This window comes from Melanostigma gelatinosum, assembly GCF_949748355.1.
Source record: "Melanostigma gelatinosum genome assembly, chromosome: 16".
Classification (NCBI taxonomy): Eukaryota; Metazoa; Chordata; class Actinopteri; order Perciformes; family Zoarcidae; genus Melanostigma; species Melanostigma gelatinosum.
This window is the reverse complement of record NC_136649.1, coordinates 23,556,646-23,579,209: the sequence shown is the minus strand read 5'-3', so window position 1 is coordinate 23,579,209 and position 22,564 is coordinate 23,556,646. Positions and strand designations below refer to the sequence as shown.

The window sequence follows — 22,564 nt, the reverse complement described above, 5'->3', positions numbered from 1 at the left end:
TGAGTTCATGGTGATAAAGGAACTTGAACCGGTGCACTGGTGTCTCGTGACTGGAGCTCTGTGCACGAGGAGGAAGATGCATCTTTGGGATATATTTGTTTTTGGATTCGGTCTTTTTGCATTTCTTAACATTAAGAAAAACAAAGACTTATCTTATGATGTTTGTAAGAAGATATTACAGATTTTAGCTGAAACATTTTTTTTCCAGACAATACTAACGGGTCCAAACATCGAGCATAAGATTAGAAGCATAAGAAGCACGTCCCTTTAGAGCTGGTTCGCTGTTACTTCCTGCTGAAACAGTGAAGACCACCAGGAGCTGAGTTTACCATGTGAGTTCCCACATGACTGGTTCAGTGCTCCCTCCACATAGAACCACATCCCTTTCATCAAAGCTCGAGTCTAGCTCAGCTAACAACACTTGAACTCCTCCGCTGTGTGTGAGGAGCCTCGCGGTGGTACTGTCTCTGGCTGCTCGATCTGTAATCCTGCCTCGTGCTGCTTACAGTAGAAACAGCGAGTGTTTGCATTCGGGCAGGTTGTCATATATCAGCGGCGCTTATCATTTAGCAGCAGCGTTGCTCCACCGTCTGCAGGGGAAACACCGGAGACAAAGAACTGCAACTGCAGCACGATACCAACAGTCTCTCTGTGAAGCAGATCACGGAGACGTTTTAATGTTCACAATCCAATGCGTCACATCCCGCACATCACTGTATCCTGATACACTTCAATATCGTGCGATGATGGAGATGTTGTAATCACGGCGATATATTGTCATCGTATAAAGAACACACCAGCATATGTTGAATCTGAGTCAAATGAAGTTTGCTTCTCTTGTGGAACCATGACGGTGGGATTTGCATTGATCACAGTCTCTGTAACATCCACCAACAGAGCAGCACGTTCTGCCAGGAAGCTCTGCAGGTAAACTATTAAATACAAAAGAATTGGTACAGTATCACGAAATATAATCAGGTGATACTCAAGTGTCTTCATCATTTCTTACACAGAACTCACAGTAACTAGCAGTGCGTACCTCCAGATGTATGCTCTGCTGTGGTGCAGTGAGTCTCACTGTTCCAGCCTGAATCACACACTGCTGTGGGCCTCGTGATGCGTGAACCTCTACGCTTCTGGAGGCTTGGGCCGTTTGGGCTTCTTTTATTGTTTCGTCTGATTTTCCTGGATTGTGACTCAGTGGAGCATGATGCGCCGGATACCATGGCGGAACACACTCTTCTTACTGTCATCTTGTAAACAGATATAAAAAGGGGATGAAACATGACAAGGCATCAATGAGCAGAGAACAGCCTGTTTTACTCGTGCATTGTCACGTCTCTGCATGCTTTCTGCATTGCAGGACTCCGTTGTGCTGCAGATAGAAATAAACCAGCAGGACGGTGGTTCTTCTGCTCTCAGGAGATCACAGACTGCACTGCTGTGTTAAGGAAAGCTGCTGTGGAGAAGTGGATGCGTTCGTGTTTTTTTTTTTTTTTACCCAAGAGGTATTAAAGGTAATTACGCCAGCAAGATAAACATAATTAGCACAGCATGAAACTCCGTGCCTGTTTGTTGGCCCGTTCTGAGGATCCATGACTGCCGTGTCTATCTATTCCCCATAACGATGCTTTATCTACATTCCATCAGCTATCACTGAGCTAATGCGCCCTAAGAAGAAGAGCCACTCCAAGGCCATTCAACTTCATCATCTATTCAGCAGCGCGCGTCACAGTTTACCGCAACTATTCAGCCCTGAATCCGGCTGGCATTCCCTCTCGCTGCGGTGACCCTGGCTGCTGCAGGGATTTCAAGTAGCCGTGCACTTGACCTTGTTTTGTTGCAGCCTCTTCGGCTTCACATAGTTACTGAAAGTACGTGGCTGGTTTCTAAACTTGCCTCTCCAGCCGCCGTTGGGGGCGACAGCCAACTGTGTTGCTGCATGGTGGAGTCGAGTCGCATCTATTTATAAAGTGCTTCCAACAACCAGGTCTGTCACAAAGTGCATCACAGAGGGAGAAGAGGGATGACAAGAAAAAGAACAAGCGCATCACAAAGAGGATGATGGGATGGAGGGAGATGGCGCATGGTGATGTCAGCCGACGACAGCCTGTGTGTGTGTGTGTGTGTGTGTGTGTGTGTGCAGAAGGGGGGGTACGGTGCATGCAGGTGTGTCACAGAACTCCTAGCAACCCCACCTGTCTCCATGTTGGAGGTCTGTATAGGGAGAACATTCATCATCATCCACGACCTCACGTTTTACCAGCAAACACTGAGACATAAATAATATCGCAGTTAGGATAGCAGACATAAAGCCGGTCGCTGCTGTCTCTGGACATTTGAACAATTTGTCCAAATACTTGAGATACTCGGGTTAATGTCTTCAGTGGTTCGGGAGGGGATTTTGGGTTTCTACTAGATTGTGTTTGAACGCTTAAATGTTCAAACAACCCATTCTTTTTCTGATCCTGTGTGGATGAATATACTAGTATTCAACATCTGTCTGAAGCGCTCTGTTTTAGCGCCTGTCGCTTTAAGCCGTCCCCCCGGTGTGCTCTGATTGGCTTGCGAGAACAATATGGTGCATCTTTGCAAAAGTAGTTCTCAAGTCAGGGACGGTGATACTTAGATGGGGGCGGTATATTATAATTAGCATTCAGGTGACACAGGAAAGGGAGCCACATCTGACTGGCTGCAGTTTGTGGGTGGATCCTCATACAAGCATTGAAAAAGTGAGTTGTTGATGATATGTCCCCTTTAAGGTGAAAGCAGTCCACTCTTCTGCTGCTTTACTGGAAACAACAGCCGGTCCACATGCACTTGATGAAAGAAGATACAGCAGTTAGTTCATTCTCCTTTTTCAACCGTCCTGTTGAAATCCTGGCAGAAGCTCATGGGCCGAGGCAACGCTGATCAGGGTAGAGGGACATTGGGGACTGAGTGGGGGGGGGGCAGTATGCTGACATGTCCCACTTACAGACTCGTCATGTCTTGAGGCTCTCAGGCAGCCAGAGGGGATGAATGCAGGAGGACGGAAGAAGAAAAGGTGTTCACGGTGCTGCGATGCTGCTGCTGCCTCAGCCCCGCGTGTCACTCCGAGTGTCAGCCTGATTAATGGGCCCCGGCCCCCGTGAGCCCCTCTCTCTGGGACAACGCAGATCAATACACAGTGAAAGTTCCCTCCGGAGAACCCCGTCCACGGGCCGCTGTCGCTTTGTTGGAGACGTCAAGTGATTGAAATGTTCAGACGATAGTTCTGTGTGTTATTACGTCAGACGTACTTACAGCATCTTGAAACGGTCCACAGTTGAAGCAGCGATTGAGATTCTGTATCTCAGGCGTCGGCAGACACTGTGATATGAAACACACGGTACAGTGCCTTCAAACCCAAGTGCCTTTAAGAAGCGTGTCAGGGTGTAATTTAGCCCTTTTACTCTCAGTCTGGCTGCATCTTTTCAATGAACTTTTTCATTTTCTGCCGTTTGTATTGACTCCTCCCCGTCAAGACAAACCGTCGAAGGTCTCGCCGCGGCGTTAATTGCTTTGGCAGGAGCACAAGTCTGTCTCCTGCACAGATTTGGGACCAGCCGGGTCGATGGCTCACGGCCGATACTGTTCTGTGTCAAGCAGAGAATGGGGGGGGGGGGGGGTTACAATGTCGGTGTTTACGAGCCCATATTGGGAAAGGATGTTAAACGGCAGATTGATTGCTGGTGTTGAACATCCGTGCATTCTGAATGGGCCCGTTTTATTCCAGCTATTTCAGGGACAGGAAGTGGTGCCAGTTGACTTCCTGCTCGCTGTAGAAGCCTGTCCCGCTGCAGGCTGCAGAGCCACTGCTCACATTGTCTGCAGAGCTGCACTGAGCAGCGTTACCTGTGCCGCGCTCGTACACATTCAGGTGACTTGCTTTCATATCTTTCCCCCTGGAAAGAATGACAGAAAAGTATTTGAGTTTTTTGAAGTGTGAACGCTCATGTTTTTAAAAGAATAATCATGAAACTCAAGCAGGCTGAACATGTATCTGTTCAAGACGTTCTTGCCTTCAGAAAACCACTCCACATCTCCTGTTTGATGCTTTCTGTTGCCGGCTCGGCTCTCGCTTCATGGTCCTTCTGTGCTTGCGGCTGTATTGTCGCGGCTGCTTGCAGCTGGTTGATGGAAACTTCCTTCATGTAAGAATGGGATCCAATTCTACTTTCAAAGTTGCTTTAAGTGCCCAATATGTCATTTAGTTTTTTCTCTCAAAACCACAACAAAGAGAGCTTGTTGAGGCGGTGGAGAAGCATTGGATCATGGGAGTTGTTGTCTTCACTACCGCTGCCAGTCTATTCTACCGGGAGCCGAGTTAACGCAAACATGTGCATTGAGTGGCTCGATACTAAATCTACAACATCGGTGCAGTCATTCAGTTCACATGTCTTTCTGAGTCAACAGCCGACATTCACAGTACAAAGAGCCTTCACTGTTGTCTGCGCAGCCACAGCGTATGTTCAGTGCATCAACCCTCTTTAAAGTGACACGCTGAGCTCAAGAGTGCACGATGGTTGTCTTCATTCCTCATTTATTTTGGATTACTGTGACTCTGGATGTTGTACATTGATGCCAGTGCACGGTGCTTATCAGTCGTGGAAGCAGCAGTAGATGTACGTGACGACACGGTCAATGAAAGAACAATGGGAGGAAGAGGAAACCATCTTCTTCTGTTCATATTTGTGAATGAATGTTTTTTCACTGCTGCTGGATGAAGTAAACTTCGAAAAGACATTTTTTAGGAACAATTGCAAGTTGTTATAGATTTGTATTTTTCCACAGACTGTTGAGGCTTTCAGGGGTCTCGAGTGTCAATGGAGGGGTCTCACACCCCCTGAGATGCCCCATATTTAGACCCTGAGTACAACCTTCTGTTGACTCAGCAACATCACATGACTCGTTATTTTGCCCCGTTCCTTGTCTTCAGAAGGTCTCTGCTGTTAAAATGAAATCAGACTTTCTTTGCCTTATATTGTATTGTTGAGCGTTCATTATGCTAATTTGCACTTCTCATGAACACGCGCTTGTTCGTGCACAGGAGGCATTCGTCATGTTTACTCCGGCCATGCACACCGCGATCTGAAGTCTAGAAGCACTGAATCTGACGTGGCACAACAAGTCAGAGAGAGAAGAACGCGTCGCGTTCGCTCTCCCTCACTGTCCGTGAATGTCACTGAACAGTTGGCTTTACCTCGGCTGTTGTGACAGTCGAGCATCATTTGAAGTTGATTAACCTTCTGGACTCGAAGCCTATTTTTGGCATCTGCTCGAAAATTGCAGACCCAAACTAAAAAAACGAATTCTGTAACTACAAGTCTATTTGAATAATTGATGCTATAATAAAAAGGGAACACTTGTCAGATGTGTTCAGGTGTGTAAATAGTGTATATGTTACTGGTTAACAGTAAATGAAGATGGCACACAGGTCAAATTGAAAATGTTAGGTTCGCCTAAAAAACCCTTTTATTGGTACTATTGATTTGAAATAATGCTGAAAGCTGAACTCTCCCAAAGCATTGCACAACATGTGACCGATCTCTGCAAAGGTTTTACTTTGATAAAGTGAAGCAGAACAAAGTTATGTTTCAGTACAGAGTTTAGGCGAGGTTATCTAAATGTGATGCTGCAGGGCCTGGCTGAGGACGTCCTGTAACCGACGTGCTGGCTGTGAGGCTCTTGAAGGACCTGGAACACTGGGTGGCTCGTAACCGTCATCACTGTAAACAGAAACGTGGAAGAAAAATAAATATGTGCATTCAGTGTCTGCTTCTGAAATGTCATACATGTAAACATGTAAAGCACCTTCAGCCCAGCCCAGCCCCCCCCCCTCACACACACACCTCCCCCCCCCCTCACACACACACACACACACACACACACACACACACACACACACACACCCTCCCCACCCACACACCCCCCACTCCCACACACACCTCCCCCCTCACACCTCCATCACACACCCCCCCCTCACACACACACACCCTCCCCACCCACACACACACACACACACACCCACACACACACACACACACACACACACACACACACTCTCCCCACCCACACACCCCCCCCTCCCACACACACCTCCCCCCTCACACCTCCATCACACACCCCCCCCTCACACACACACACCCTCCCCACCCACACACACACACACACACACACCCACACACACACACACACACACACACACACACACACTGCAATCAGACCGAGGATTTTGTCTTCTGGAGAGATCGAAAATGATATGAATCAATACATTTATAAATCAATAAATCGATTGATATAACACAACTAAGCTTCAGTGAGCACTCGAGGTAACACTCGTACCTGAGGGGGGCTTTCACCCCTCCAACGGAAAGGAGTCTGCAGCAGACAGGAAGTCCAGTGACTGTTTACCGGCGAAACAAATGCGGGGATTTATACTTATTCGCCTTGAAAACGTCAAAAGTGAGTCATATTTATGATCATGAAGCGATAATATGATTTGTGTTGCTGGTGTCTGCTGATATCTCAGCGATAGTGTGACGGAGAGGAATGTTACGGCTATGTCCGTAATGGTTGTGTTGTGCTTTGTGCTATCTCGCTTTGTCTGTTAGCATGTAGCTTCGATTATTATGTCCAGAAATGTGTCGCGTGTGCACACAAAATGCGAAATATGAATGTGGTATTTGTAGTAATGCTGGTAGTTTGTGACGGAGTTGTTTTGGGAGTCTGTTCAAACAGCTTTTATAGTCTTTTAGCCCCGATCGTGAAGTTTTACGAGGTATGCGACATCATTACATTCGTTTTGTAATGAATACTTATTTTCCATGTTTTATGAAATACAGTCTCAACAGTGCCCTCTGGAGTAATCGCGAGTCCAAATGAAAGAGAAGTGGTTCTCTCTGTAACGAGCGGTTACAGCCGAACCCACCGCGCTGACAGCGAGTCCCCCGCGGCGAGGAGCACACGTGCCCGATCATCTGGAATGTAGCCTCCACGACAGAGACACGAGACACAGACATCGCAGAAAGTCCCCGACCTCGTCAATATTTCAGCACCCGATTTATAATTATACCAACTACCTTCCAGAATGTCACCGCAGTGACTGCTCATCGTTATTACAGCCACATGACATCATACCTCTGTGTACCTCGAATGCATGTGTCACTTTAAGGGCTGTGAGCACAGAGAAACACACACTCATGTCCACTGTGCACCATCTGACCACAAAGTTCACTTCTGCCCACTTCCATCAAAGTTACATATCCCAGCATGAGATCATCCTTCTGCTCGCCCGTGGGACTCTTTTCAATCAGCCCACGGCCTCACAGTGCAAACAGTCACTTTCAGCTCTATCCAGGTCAACGGCCGACAACATGTTGGGTTAAAGAAGCACGGAGCACTGTGAACAGCTTATTTCTGTAATGTCTTTTGGGAGCATTTTATCACACTTCCCTACGAACTCTTCTAAATTGAGTACATTAAAGCAGTTATTTCCTTTTGCAGCTAAAAGTCTTCTAATATGCTAGAAGGGGAGAAAGCATTATGCGTAGACCTTTTGTCTTCTTTCTTTCACAAAGTTTGCCTCTATTACTACGGAAATAGTTTTGCCGGCCTCAAAGATAAACTCTCATGAAGAACCACTGCTGCTCATATATTTCTTGCAATAAATGGAGATCATTTGTCACAGTGAACAGTCCAATAAGCTGACGTATTATTTTCCTTTTTATGAAACAAAACCAAATCCTTATCCAGCAGCAGCAGCGCAGCAGCAGCAGCAGCAGCGCAGCAGCAGCGCAGCAGCAGCAGCAGCGCAGCAGCAGCAGCGCAGTAGCAGCAGCAGCAGCAGCAGCAGCAGCGCAGCAGCAGCAGCAGCAGCAGCAGCAGCAGCAGCAGCAGCAGCAGCAGCAGCAGCGCAGCAGCAGCAGCAGCGCAGCAGCAGCAGCAGCGCAGCAGCAGCAGCGCAGCAGCAGCGCAGCAGCAGCAGCAGCAGCGCAGCAGCAGCAGCAGCAGCGCAGCAGCAGCAGCAGCAGCGCAGCAGCAGCAGCAGCAGCAGCAGCAGCAGCGCAGCAGCAGCAGCAGCAGCGCAGCAGCAGCAGCAGCAGCGCAGCAGCAGCAGCAGCAGCAGCAGCAGCAGCAGCAGCGCAGCAGCAGCAGCAGCAGCAGCAGCAGCAGCAGCAGCAGCAGCAGCAGCGCAGCAGCAGCGCAGCAGCAGCAGCAGCAGCGCAGCAGCAGCAGCAGCAGCGCAGCAGCAGCAGCGCAGCAGCAGCAGCAGCAGCAGCAGCAGCAGCGCAGTAGCAGCAGCAGCAGCAGCAGAAATAAGAGAAATACGCTCTCGGTTTCCAAAAAGCAAATGTTGTGGGTATCTTCAAGGTAGCTTGTCAGACCTTTAACATGGTCAATCCTCAATAACTGTTATTTATACCAACACTGAGGCCTGACAGTAGACGCGATTAGGAGGAGCTGAATTTAAAGTCCATCTTAAAAGAGCATGCACAACGGCCATCTTCCTTCGTCTGTATACCTCCAAACACAGACGTGCAGATACAGACAGCAGCTTTTCGTTACGCGTCTAATATGAGTCTTTTTCTATCTGTTGGCATAATGTTGTTTTCTACAAACCAATGCAGACGCAGTAGGACCGATGAAGAGCTCGGATCTTAAAGGGTAACGTCGATATTTTTCAATCCGAACCCGATTTCCCGTGTTTTTGTGTCAAAGTGACGAATGGGTCACGTTTCTATTTTATTGGTCCAGTATTGATGGAGAACGCTGTAACCAGCAGCTCCGACACGAGCTACAGTTGAGCAGTGTCGTTCTACCGGCGGGTAGTTCTTCACCGCTGACAGGCTGCTGTATCTGAAGTGTGTGACGACATGATGGAAAGGACCCAACAGAGAACTCAACATTGTTCTTCACCTTTCTCTTGATCCGGGCTGTTTGTTTCTGTGTCCAAGTCCCACTCGAGGAGAAGTCTAGTTGTGAAATTTGAATATTGGGCAGCAATTGATCTTTAAAGCATCCCCCCCCCCCCCCACACACACACACACACACACACACACACTCATCCTCCGCTGATTGGATTGCAGCCTGTTTGCAGAGGCTCTCGTTCAATACTGGACCAATTTCAGAAATTGTTGTCCCCATTAGTCAGTGAGACACAAAAACATGAGAAATAGAGTCTAGGTTGAAAAATACCATCGTTACCCTTTAACGTCCCAACAGAGCGTTCCTAGAAAAACAACATCACCACAATGGAAGCCACAGACCATGTCGACTCGCATTACCTCCGGAGTAGAATCACGGTTTGGCTCTCTGGGATCTGATGATCACCTCCGACCTCCTCTCTCCGCTGACACAAGTACACGAGAGAGAGTAGGAGAGGGTGAGAGTTCACGTCTCTCACTTCATCTCACACCCAGTGCTCGAGTCAGCCTGTGATTCCCACGGGACCTCTGGTATTATGAGGCTGCAGCCTCTAAAAACAGGCTTCACATGAGTCTGAAACAAAGCCTTCGTTTATTATTGTTCATTGTCTCCTATTGTTTTATTATTACCCGTTTTTTCCATTGCTGATTTGAAATAATAATTTTAAAAGCTGGAGTATTCTAAGCTGTGGCTTTTGTCAGAAAGAGGCCCACATTGACATGATTACAACATGCACATGCAGAGCTACGGTACTTGTTTTCAGCCACTCTTGATGATGTTGAAACTGCTCTGCATGCAGATGGACCTCATAATTCAGTGCTCATGAATTGATAGCACGAGGCATCTGCATACACAAACCAAAGCTGCCTCCACAATGGAACAGATCATCAAACGTGTATCTCTGCGGCACACAGAAGCTTCTTTGCTGCTTCAACAGCATCTCATTCTACACGGCTCTTCACTGCTCAGAGCTCTGGGTCAGGTCTGGGTCTTTAAAGTCTGACCCCATGTGGTTTCATGAACAGATCCGATCTTCATCACAAGGAGTTAACGGCACACCTCGTGATCCCACATGAATCTTTTCCTGCAAAACTCCAACAGGTGTTTTCTCTTTGACCCAATCTCTGCTGGACGGAGACGTCCAGTGCCGACACAAACCCCAATAACTGACTGACCCACTGAAACCTGTCAAGAATAGAAAGTCATTATTATATTATATACAGCTAGCTAATGTAGTAATGTAGTACATCTAATACATGTACTATATTATTATCAATATCATAATAATTAAATCGAACACGTTTATTTGATTTTAACGGTGGGCAAACATTGTCAAATTACAGGTTATGATTTACAGAATCCACAGTCGAGCAGCACATCTTGATGTACAGTAGTAATAGTGGACAGTATGGTGTTTTAGGACCTTATTCATGAGCCAATGGAACGTGTGAAGGACCGCAGCAAATACTGAAACTCTGCAGACAAAAGTGCTGTTTGAAATGTCTTCATAAAACGTTGGTTGGAAAAACAGAAACAAAAAGTAAGAAATAAAAACAATCAGCTGTCCTGTACAGTTCTTCTTTCTGAGGCTCGTTTCCAACAGTTCATTAAAAGTGCTTCCAAACAGCGTTTCATCATCTTTGGATGCGTCAGCGGCAGACGCTGCTGCAGTGAATATCGTTTGCGCTGCTTTCAGTCGGGAGCTGCGCTGTCACGCGGTTCCACAGCTGCTCCAGAGTCGTGTGTGTTCTGGCGACGCGTTTAAAGTGCCGTCGCACCGGCAACCTCAAGTCTCACGCTGCGCTTCTCAACCACAGCAGGCAGGAACAATGTCTGTTACGTGTTTTAGATCAGAGTCACAAAGAGTCTCGCTGGCCGCTGGAGTCATTTAAAGTCATCATTCGCTGCTAAGAGGAGACTTCTGGTCACCTGTCATCAGCAGCTTCAAAGGTTTGGTGCAAAAGAATAAAACGTCTGTCAGATTAAATTATGATTTGTTCCCCCGATTAGGAACACAAGAACAAAGTGAAGTGTTGCAGCGGTAGTTCACTGCTGGTTGTGGGCAAACCTGTGATGGGATGACTTCTCAAACTGTTTGAGAGCGTTGTTCTTTAGATGAGTCTCGCTCTCAACATCCTCTGTTTGATTTGTCATTTCTGTGATTGCTCATCGAAAAACAAAGGAAATATCCCACACAAGTAATTCACCTCTGCAAGGCCTTTTCAACATCGAACCAGACACTTCATCACTTACGCACACACACACACACACACACAATCATATTAATTATATGTATTCACATATACCGGTGAGGCGGCGGTGAGGTGCCGGTGAGGCGCCGATGCAGATGGAGGCTCTCGGCGTGTTCATGTGAGTGAACACGGAGAAGCTTCTGTGTGTTCCAGACCCGGCGGTCCACAGCGGGCGCTTCAAATAGCTTCTGACACAAAGAGAGTCTGACGTGATGTGTCTCTGCAGGGCTCGCGTGTTACTCGTGTGTGTGTTTCAGGGTCCATGTTTGCCTTAGTGTGTACAGCGTAGCACAGCAGGACAGGGGACTGGCTCGGTCCTGGCTTGTATCGGGTCAGCTCGCCCCTGTCATGGTGTCCCTCTTCCTCATTAAAAAGATGCCTCCGGCTCCAAACCCATGACCGCGGAGATAAAGTGAGAAAACTCTCCTCGGAGTGACACGGAGCATATTACTGCCGCGATGCCCTCCGCTGACTCGGCCGTATTAGCAGGAGGATACTGACACAAACGGCACCACGAGCACAGCAACATCAAACCCAGCCAAAGCACAAACCTATCCCATTGGACGTCGCCAGGAGATTGAAAATGATAATTTGCTCATGCAGAATGGCATCGCTGTGGAAGTGTGATGGAGCATAAGGCAGCAGGAGAGCCAGACAGAAAGAGACAGGAGCGGATCCGTCAATACACATTATCATTTCATCCTGATCTCACACGGAGCATGAAGCGCTGCTCACTGAGATAATGGACGGCAGAACCCAGCGGCGTGTCTCCTGATCTGCTGCCTTACATCATGAAACATCAGCTCACCTCCTTGCTCATCGCGGGTCATCTCCCAACGAGTGTGTGACCGCAGAGCTTTGCCAAACGCTAACATCAAAGCCCCGTCTCTCTTCATCTGCCAGCGACGCTGTTAATTATCGCGCGTCCACGATCAGTCATTAATGCGGTAGAGTCTTGGACAGAGAGGGCATCCAGCGCGGAGGACAACGAGACGTTCACGAAGGCTTGAAGCCATCTCGCTGAACAAAGACTTCCATTTGCCACTTTCAAGGTTCGTTTTTCCCTCTCATTCAAAAAGTTCTTCTTTTTATTTGTTCCCGGTTCTAATTGTGTGCTGACCTGTGCCCTCCAGGTTCAAACATGCATTTGGAGAGCTCTTTGTAGAAGTCGTAATTGGGGGTCAGTGATGCATTCACAGCCCAGACTCGCAATCAGCGTGTCCTCGTCCCGTCACCTTATCCCACTCGTACGAGCAGAGGCACGCTTTTCAAAACACAGAGATTCTAAACATGGACACGCTCCCCAGCAGCTCAATATGAAGTCACACATCCAGCGCTCCCTTTAATGCAGGAACGCCATCTCACCAGCCACGGATACCCGGCGCCTTAAAGAGGTTATCTGCTGGTGTTTAATGAACACAGTGGTGCAGAGAATATCGGACTGAAAACAGGAGTTCAGCTGTTGGATGTCATTAGATCAGCACCGAGGAGTCAAGCTTCACTCTTTAAATGCAGTTCGTCGGTGACTTACGTTCGTAATGCATTAAATACGTGTTTACAATGTGACCTCATTAGAGTGGGAACCTCTCGTACTGATCATGTGTGTCCGGGTCAGACTGATCACTGTACGTGGATTATTATTATTCGAACCAAATGTATCATCTGTTTCTGTATTTCTCATGCAGGTTATCTAATTGTCATTTTTATATTTCGTGCATAAAGCAATGAAACCGATTGATTCACTGATTTAGTGGTTGACTGTTTACAGTACAGCTGTTTGTAAGGTTCTGCCGACGCTCTCCCGTGGTATTCAGTCTGTCTCCATCACGAGCAGCCGTCACTGTTTCTCAACACAGCAGCTGAAGAACACCACGTTCATCTGCTTCGTCTCGCCGGCTCCGTCTTGGCAGTTTGTCCTAATCCTCGAGGAGACTACGTCTCTCATTTGGAGAAAATGACTTTCTTTGTCCCTTCGTGATTTCAATGTGCGCGCAGCACCGCGAAGCAAAGCATCATGGGGGTACAGGAAGAGAATTGAATTACCGTTGTCCCAAAAGGAACAACTTGATTACTGTCAGCACATTATTTAAACAGCGCTTGTATGGGAATGCTTCTCTCCCAAGCCTTTGGATTCATATCATTCTATCACAGCTGCTCACTCTGACATGTGATGGGAGGGCTGTTGTCTTCGTCTCTGTGTGGTCAGCTGCATGGTAGCTCAGGAGCTGCAGGTGGGGGGAGGCAGTCAGCTTTGTGTGAACCTTTACGATGAGGATGGTGCTTTTGGAGCGCTGTGTGTAGTCGAGGGTCTAAGCTCGCTGTTGATGGTGGTCTATAACCTTCGAACTATAAGCTGGCTGCTTGTTAAACTCTCCGCCAGGCCGGCGGGCCTGCACGCCTGTGTGAGGATGGAGGATGAATATATAAAGCACTTTCTCTGACCAAGGCTGAAAATAGTTGCGTAAGTGCGGTCCACTTACGATTCAGACAAAGATGAACACCAGCATTATGGAACTATTCAGGGCAGCTACTTTCATGTTGGGCTGCAGCTGTCTTGCTAATCTTTGTCAGCTAACCTGGTGACCTTACATGATAATACATATTAAGGCTATAATCAATCAATACACATCATGCTGAAGAAGTTGTCTCTCTGGCGCTGAAGTTTTCCAGCTCAAGTGCTCAGAGAGGCTTTGCTTCCTTTAGCTTTGCCCACTTGGGATTATTCCAAACAATGAGATTATTTCCGCCTGAGGAACAATATGTGTGCACACAAATGCTCACACACAAGTGCTGTAAATAGACAAACAGGACGCTGGTAACGGGAAGACATTTACAGTGAGAGGATGTTATTTCCAGCCAACAGTAAACACAGACGTGCACACCGCTCTGTCTCTCAGCCATGCTAACACTCCGACTGAAAGACCCCGGGGAGACGAAGTGAGGAGCAGAGATGAAAAGTAGAATGAGAATACCCAGTGTATGTACTCTACTGTCCTGGCTTTAGATATTGTAAAATGGCATGTGAAGTGTTGTCTGTCCTGCTTTAAAGGCTGCATGACAGGTGACCTGACTGTTTACCACGTAGTCATTATATCAGCATTACTGATGATTGTTTATCAAAAATCTCATTTTGTAAATATTTTGTCAAAGCACCAGTAGTCAAACCTACAATATTCTACAAGAGCGATATCAAGGTATTTGGTCGAAAATATTGTAATATTTGATTTCCACCATATTGCCGAGTTCTAATTGCAAGTTGAGAAAAATGTTGTCTTTGTACATTCATACCTCAATGTGTAGCTATTTGTATTTACAAAGACAGAGAAATAAGTATATATATATATATGTATATATACCCATTCACACACATTCATACGCTGATGGCAGAGGCTACCATGCAAGGTGCCACCTGCCCGTCAGAAATAACCCTCATAAGCTGCTCACGTGTTGAGTGTTTTGTGGAAAAGCTGTTTCACGTGTTCTTTGAAGTGTCCTCTGGAAGACGCTGGAGAGTAAAGGGTGTTGGAGGATCGTTTTCTGCTCGTCCATTTGTTCCAATAGCTGTATTTACATGAAGTGATGACACGACACAACAAGTACGCCTTGCTGCCTCTCGCTGACCCCAAATCTCCTAAAAGGTGAAGATATTCATCAGCAAGGCGTGAAAGCACAAGTAAGGCTCAGTTTGAGGGCTTGTTTGCAGATGATGTTGGTTTTATGTGGTTTGATTGAGCGACGGTCTTCAATGTGTACCGGTGTGGTTTGCTGCTAAGTGGGGCACTGAGAGATTGTCTTTATCAGTTCCATGACCTACATCTCCCATCAGGCCCAACAGCACTTTGGGATCCCACAAGGAAAGCTGGAGCAAAATATATCAGGACTGGACAGATGGATGTTTGCACAGGTTGACTTATTCGCTGACTGTTTCGTAGCATTTTAAACTCAAATAGTTAATAAGAGACAGACAATAAGAATTGTTCCTGAACAGTCTTCACTCAGACAAGTGACGGCAAACGTCAGCTCACCGTTAACTTTATTCCCAGCAGTGATTTTCTGCATTCTTTATTTTAAAGTGCACTCACTGGCAGTGGGAATAAGGTTGAGTTTCAACGCCCCAGACATTATAAGCAATCAGCAGTAAAGATATCAAGCGTCAAATCCACTGTGCTGTAACAAGAGTGAGGATTTAATAGGTCAGACTGACGGCAGATACCATCTCACACAAATAGCCGCGTTTCTCTAACGGAGAAAATTGGCAGCAATTACATCTGGCCTGACATCGGGCTCTCTTATCAAGTCGCTGGATTTACAGGCACAACAAGATGAAATCAAGTTGGAGAAAACATCCTCTCCCGGTGTCCTTCCTCCCGTTATGTTTCTACCAGCATTGTGGTGTGGATGAAGTGTCATGAAGCCCCCTCTTCGTCCCAGTCCATCCCAACATTGACACGGACAGGATGTAATGCATCTCTTCTGCTTTGTGCGCCTGAGCAGCGCATTCAAACAGCTAAAGACGGGAATAGCATAATGAGAGCAGGACGTCTTGTCAGCTTGTACGACACCCTCCTCCTGCTTCCTGGCACGGTGCCGCAACGTGCAGCACGGTGCCGCACGGTGAACAACAGGAAGTATGAACATCTCACATGTGCACTGATGTATTTGATTCCTTTCTAAAATACTCATGAGAAGATGTGCAATTTCCATCAAAAGGCAATTGCTCTTCTGCTTCTGTTGATTATTATTACAATCTCATGCAGTTCCTCTAATTTATGTTCCCATTAAAAGCGTCTTCATTGTCATAATATCCAATTTAGAATTCTTTAGGCTTCTGATTGAAGTCTTGAACCTTTGTCTTTTATTTCTTTTCAGATACTGATCGAGTCATCTAACTTTAGTCTGATCATCTTTTCATCCTCCATCATGTCATTCACTCCACGCAGGAGCTCATTCTAAAATCTATTTCATGTCAGATAGCACCACATAAATGTCTGCTTCCAGGTCTGGAGACAAACACACACACACACTCACACACACACACACACACACACACACACACACTCTCCATCGCTGGAACACAACGAACACAGCAGCAGCGTGTTTCTGAGGAACGATATTGACTTTCTCCGGGATGGATGAGTCGCTGAGGAATCCAGGAAGTGAGTTAGTATTCTGCATCACGGCCACAGTTGTCTCTTGGTTCTTCTCCAAATTTCATCATGTTTTTGCTGAATCAATGACTGAGACCAAAAGGAGGCGATCGCAGCCTATTTTGAGGACCAATTATTCTCTGAACAAGTCTCGCTGCAAACTGAATTCATATGAGAGAGAGAGAGAGAGAGAGAGAGAGAGAGAGAGAGAGAGAGAGAGAGAGAGAGAGAGAGAGAGAGAGAGAGAGAGAGAGAGAGAGAGAGAGAGAGGTTGATTTCGTCTAATTGGGTCTGACGGCCTCTCTTTGAACTGCTGCTGCGCTGCGGCTCTGTTTCCAGGCAAACGCTTATCTCTTATATCTTAGTGCTGCTTCATTTCTCAGATATCAAACCTCTCCACACTGGATTAGTTACAATTTAATACGCTGCTCAACAGAGCCTTTTAAAAAAAAAAGAAAAGATTTTGCCTTGAAGCAGACGGAAGCCAAACCGGGCTTTCGGGTTTTTCCGGCGCTCCACCTTCCATATCAGAACGCCCACACACAGCCGCCCACACACAGACGCCCACACAGACGCCCACACACAGCCGCCCACACAGCCGCCCACACAGCCGCCCACACAGACGCCCACCTGCAGCTCCACACACTTGCATGAGAGATCTCCATGTTTAGATGGTGTTTCTCTCAAACAGAGTGAATGAAACTACACGAGGTGAGATGTCTCACGTATTTCCATTGCAAATCTGCATCTTGAGAGCGAGTGAAGTCTCTTGATTCCTCCGCTGTTTTTAAAGGTACCATCACTCGACACAAGAAACTCAGAAAGTGGATCTGATTTGCATGAGAAACGAATGAGGTGATCTCACCCTGCAGGTTCTTCTCTCCCTCTTGCTTGACTTGGAATACATACGATTTAAAGACTCTACAGTGGAGCGAAGGTGGATATTTCCTTCGGTCTGTCAAGACCTCCGCAAAGATGAGCTCTTCGCTTGAGTGGCAGATGCTTTCTCTGAACAGCGTCCACTAACACCCCGAACCTCTCTCTGTCTGTCTGTCCTGTTATTGACAGCTTGCCTCTAGATTAGCTGAGTCCTCGGAAAGGTTGAGAACCCTCCCGCTGGACTGGACTCGTGGGTTAACCCCCTTTCTTTCCCCACAAGCACAACAGGCTTCAGCTCAAGATGTCCACCTGACTCCGATATGAAATGCCCTTTCATCTGATCCCCTCTGGAGGTGCGTAACGCTGGGAGAGCTCCTCTGAGGAACAGTTTGAGCCAAACGTAGACGTCGGATTGAGTCGGGTCGGTCTGCCGGTGGAGAAAGAGCGACCTCCCGCCGTTTACCGGGGAAACGCTTCCGCTCCTCACGACTTGATTAAGCCCTGATGGAATCAAATTTGATCAAGATCTACTTAGTGAACCGACTCGCTGCACAGAACGTCTCAACAAGTAGTCAGTGACACGGAAGTGCTTCTGGGAATCTGTCAAGCAGTCGATAACCAATTGTGCTGACTTGTTTAAAACTCATCTCTGTCATTTTAGATTGTTTTAAATGGTTCTGAGAGCTGCGCTGGTCTAGATAATGAATGAACCACTTAAGATACAGTTCATTTAAAGGTGAACTCCTCTTCGTCTGCCCTGTCTGAACACTTCATATACATTCTGGCTTGTTGCAGCTCTTTATCAACAGCTACATGTTTACACTGGAGGACACATTCAAACCTCAGAGGATTTGTGCGGCTGCAGCTTTCCCTCAAATGGAAATCTTTCAGATGCATCATTTTATACACATTTCACCAAAATCCAGCCTGACATATTTGGTGTTGTGAAACTTTGGGATTTCACTAGAGTGTAAAGTTGTGTTGCTTTGAGCAAAGTTTGTCTGCTCAACAGGAGTTTGCGGCGGCTGCTACTCCTTCGTGAGCGTCACGAGGGACGGCCGTCGGTCAGGCTGCTGCGTCGGCCCTGAGTGAAACATCTCAACGTTTGGATGGATTGCCATGAAATTTGGAAGATATATCTACTCTGTGTAGACAATGAATCCTATGACTTTTGTGATTCAATTAGTTCATTAAACTTTGACCAGACAGTAGAAGCAGCATAACAGCACAGCTTTTAAACAGTGAATCCTGAAACATGTCAAACGTCTGAGCCTTAACTTAAGAGCATAAACCTTACATTTGGGGAATTTCATACAATATATTACAATTTATTGAACAATTAGGACGATTTAGGAGCTGGAGGAATAACAAAGTGTGCTCTATCAGGCTATTTGTTTGGGAGACCTGCTCGTTTGAGGGAATGGATCTCTGGCCTGTCCCATGACGGATCGGATGATATCTGCTCTCCAAGCAGTTTGAAGTCTCTACATATGTTTTGACCAGAACCTGTTGCAGTCAGAGAAGAAGGGATGGTGTCCTCTCTCCTGGCACTGATTACCATATGCATGGTCTTAGCTCCAGTCATAGAAAGTGGAAACTCCTCCACACGTTCAGCCGCAGAGTCTCAGACCTTCTGAGGCCATGAAGAGACTCCACCAGGAGCTTGGTGACGGGGACAGCAGAGGGAGGCAGACATGAATCCAGGCTGTCGATGCAAATGACAAAGCAACAGTTGACACCAGCTCGACTTCCACAGGGATCGGACACACAGGAACCCCACTGCCTCCTTTGCTCTGTCACTCAGAGAGAGTCGGCCCTCGGAGAAATCAACAAAAACAGCGTGAACTTCCATGTCGGGGGTCATCATTGAGTGCTTCGTGCCAGTTTTGCAGGATCTGAATCGCAGCGGGACAGTTCATCTGTTTGCCATAAAACCATGTTGTGATGGGGCAATTTCTGGGGAATTGTGTCTTCCAGAAGGGCATCTCTTAGGATCCCTTCATGCATCTTACCAACACAGCTGACAAAAGACATGTGACGCCAGACGCTGGAAAGATGGGCTTTGAATTGTGTAGGGACAGTTTTGACCAGGGTAGACTCAAACACCTCAGTGTAACTTTGAACGTGTCAGGATGTATTGCCGAGATGCATCCCCCCCCCCCCAAAGTTTTATCAAATCCAGTCAGTGGCGTCAGATGTATTCTATGTGACAACGAGATTAATTAGTTCATGAATAATACAGCACCCCCCTCGGGTTTATGAATGTCAGTTTAAAATGCTGGAATACAGTAGTGAGATGGCTCGCTGACCAAGTTTGATTGCTTCTGACAAGGGATGTGAACCTGTAGTCCAATAATTAAATTCAATACAATTTACATTATTGTAGCGAGGCTTCAGTGGGTCATAAAAGCGCTCATTAATTCAGCAGCTTTAGGGGCGTGTTCATTATGTTTAAGGGTAAAACATTCTGTAGCTTCCCAGTGGTGGTTCTGGTCATAAATACAGCACAGAAGCCGATCAATGTACTGCTGTGTGGAGGCCGCGCAGGTTCGGATCAGAACATCATGAAATAACACAAACGAACCGATGAAGGAAGCTGTAGATCAACAGCTCTCCTGCTCTGTAAGGGGAACTACTGTTCTTCTCAGTGGAATAGAGCGATCAATAGAGCGCCGCCGCCGCCGCCGCCGGATTCTTCTGCAGCTCTGTTTAAATGTTGCCATTTTCAGTCCCAGTTTTTCTTCCAGTTGTGCTTCTTATAGTCTCTAGATATGTGTCTCTAGATATGTGTCTTTAGATGTGTGTCTCTAGATGTGTGTCTCTAGATATGTGTCTCTAGATATGTGTCTATAGATATGTGTCTCTAGATATGTGTCTCTAGATGTGTGTCTCTAGATATGTGTCTCTAGATATGTGTCTCTAGATATGTGTCTCTAGATATGTGTCTTTAGATGTGTGTCTCTAGATGTGTGTCTCTAGATATGTGTCTCTAGATATGTGTCTATAGATATGTGTCTCTAGATATGTGTCTCTAGATGTGTGTCTCTAGATATGTGTCTCTAGATATGTGTCTCTAGATATGTGTCTCTAGATATGTGTCTCTAGATATGTGTCTCTAGATATGTGTCTCTAGATATGTGTCTATAGATATGTGTCTATAGATATGTGTCTCTAGATATGTGTCTCTAGATATGTGTCTATAGATATGTGTCTCTAGATATGTGTCTCTAGATATGTGTCTATAGATATGTGTCTCTAGATATGTGACTCTAGATATGTGTCTCTAGATATGTGTCTCTAGATATGTGTCTCTAGATATGCGTCTATAGATATGCGTCTATAGATATGCGTCTATAGATATGCGTCTCTAGATATGCGTCTCTAGATATGCGTCTCTAGATGTGTGTCTCTAGATGTGTGACTCTAGATATGTGTCTCTAGATATGTGTCTCTAGATATGTGTCTCTAGATATGCGTCTATAGATATGCGTCTATAGATATGCGTCTATAGATATGCGTCTCTAGATATGCGTCTCTAGATATGCGTCTCTAGATATGCGTCTCTAGATGTGTGTCTCTAGATGTGTGTCTCTAGATGTGTGTCTCTAGATATGTGTCTCTAGATATGTGTCTATAGATATGTGTCTCTAGATGTGCGTCTCTAGATGTGCGTCTCTAGATGTGTGTCTCTAGATGTGTGTCTCTAGATGTGTGTCTCTAGATATGTGTCTCTAGATATGCGTCTCTAGATATGCGTCTCTAGATATGCGTCTCTAGATATGCGTCTCTAGATATGCGTCTCTAGATATGCGTCTATAGATATGCGTCTCTAGATATGCGTCTCTAGATATGCGTCTCTAGATGTGCGTCTCTAGATGTGCGTCTCTAGATGTGCGTCTCTAGATGTGCGTCTCTAGATGTGCGTCTCTAGATGTGCGTCTCTAGATGTGCGTCTCTAGATGTGCGTCTCTAGATGTGCGTCTCTAGATGTGCGTCTCTAGATGTGCGTCTCTAGATGTGCGTCTCTAGATGTGCGTCTCTAGACGTGCGTCTCTAGACGTGCGTCTATAGATGTGCGTCTCTAGATCTGTGTCTCTAGATGTGCGTCTCTAGATGTGCGTCTCTAGATGTGCGTCTCTAGATGTGCGTCTCTAGATGTGTGTCTCTAGATATGTGTCTCTAGATATGTGTCTATAGATATGTGTCTCTAGATATGCGTCTCTAGATGTGTGTCTCTAGATGTGTGTCTCTAGATGTGTGTCTCTAGATATGTGTCTCTAGATATGTGTCTCTAGATATGCGTCTCTAGATATGCGTCTCTAGATATGCGTCTCTAGATATGCGTCTCTAGATATGCGTCTCTAGATATGCGTCTATAGATATGCGTCTCTAGATGTGCGTCTCTAGATGTGCGTCTCTAGATGTGCGTCTCTAGATGTGCGTCTCTAGATGTGCGTCTCTAGATGTGCGTCTCTAGATGTGCGTCTCTAGATGTGCGTCTCTAGATGTGCGTCTCTAGATGTGCGTCTCTAGATGTGCGTCTCTAGACGTGCGTCTCTAGACGTGCGTCTATAGATATGCGTCTCTAGATCTGCGTCTCTAGATGTGCGTCTCTAGATGTGCGTCTCTAGATATGTGTCTCTAGATATGTGTCTGCTCGACACATTTCAAACACACGGTTTATCAGGGCAGCTCCCCCCCGAGTCCTCGTGATGCTTTTTCTCTCTTTCGGTATGATTTCTAAAATCCTTGGTACAACAACGTGGTAACCATCATCATAATGGCTCAATAAATGAAGAAAGAAATCATGTTTTGCTGTTTTTATGAATGTATTGAGTTTGGATGATGCAGTTATTGTTTGTTTGTGGGATTAATACTTAGCGGATGGTCTTATCTGTACATCTAGACAGCCTCTGGAAGGTTCCGTTGGACTAAAGCTTCGCTGTAGAAACTGTACGGAGACTAACCTGTCCTCTCCGTCTGTCTTATCCTGCAGGAGTCCCACGCGTGGCTCTCTCTGCAGGCGGGAGGGACTGCCTGCGCGCGGGAGACACCTGCTCCAGCGACGACGCCTGCAGCCCGCGCCTGCGCACCCTCAGGCAGTGTGTGGCGGGGGACGGCAGCGTGAAGCTGGGGCCCGGGGCCCGGAACCAGTGCGAGAATGCCATGACGGCGCTGCTGTCCACTCCTCTCCACGGCTGCCAGTGTAAACGAGGCATGAAGAAGGAGAAGAACTGCCTGAGCATCTACTGGAGTCTGCATCAGTCCGTGCTGCACGGTGAGACCGGCGTTAACACACAATCTGATGCTTCTGTCCCCGAGAGGAGGTGGAAGCAG

At 46.6% G+C, this 22,564-nt stretch overlaps 1 protein-coding gene across 1 annotated transcript in view; it reads left to right on the top strand.

Annotated features, from left to right (window-relative positions):
* gfra4a (GDNF family receptor alpha 4a) overlaps positions 1 to 22,564 on the top strand; it is a gene marked incomplete at both ends in the record, with an annotated part of 121,796 nt that overhangs the window by 61,090 nt on the left and 38,142 nt on the right. Inside the window, one exon of the mRNA XM_079287257.1 lies at positions 22,224 to 22,505. Within this exon, the coding sequence (XP_079143383.1) occupies positions 22,224 to 22,505 (282 nt within the window). The remainder of the gene's footprint in view (positions 1 to 22,223; positions 22,506 to 22,564) is intronic.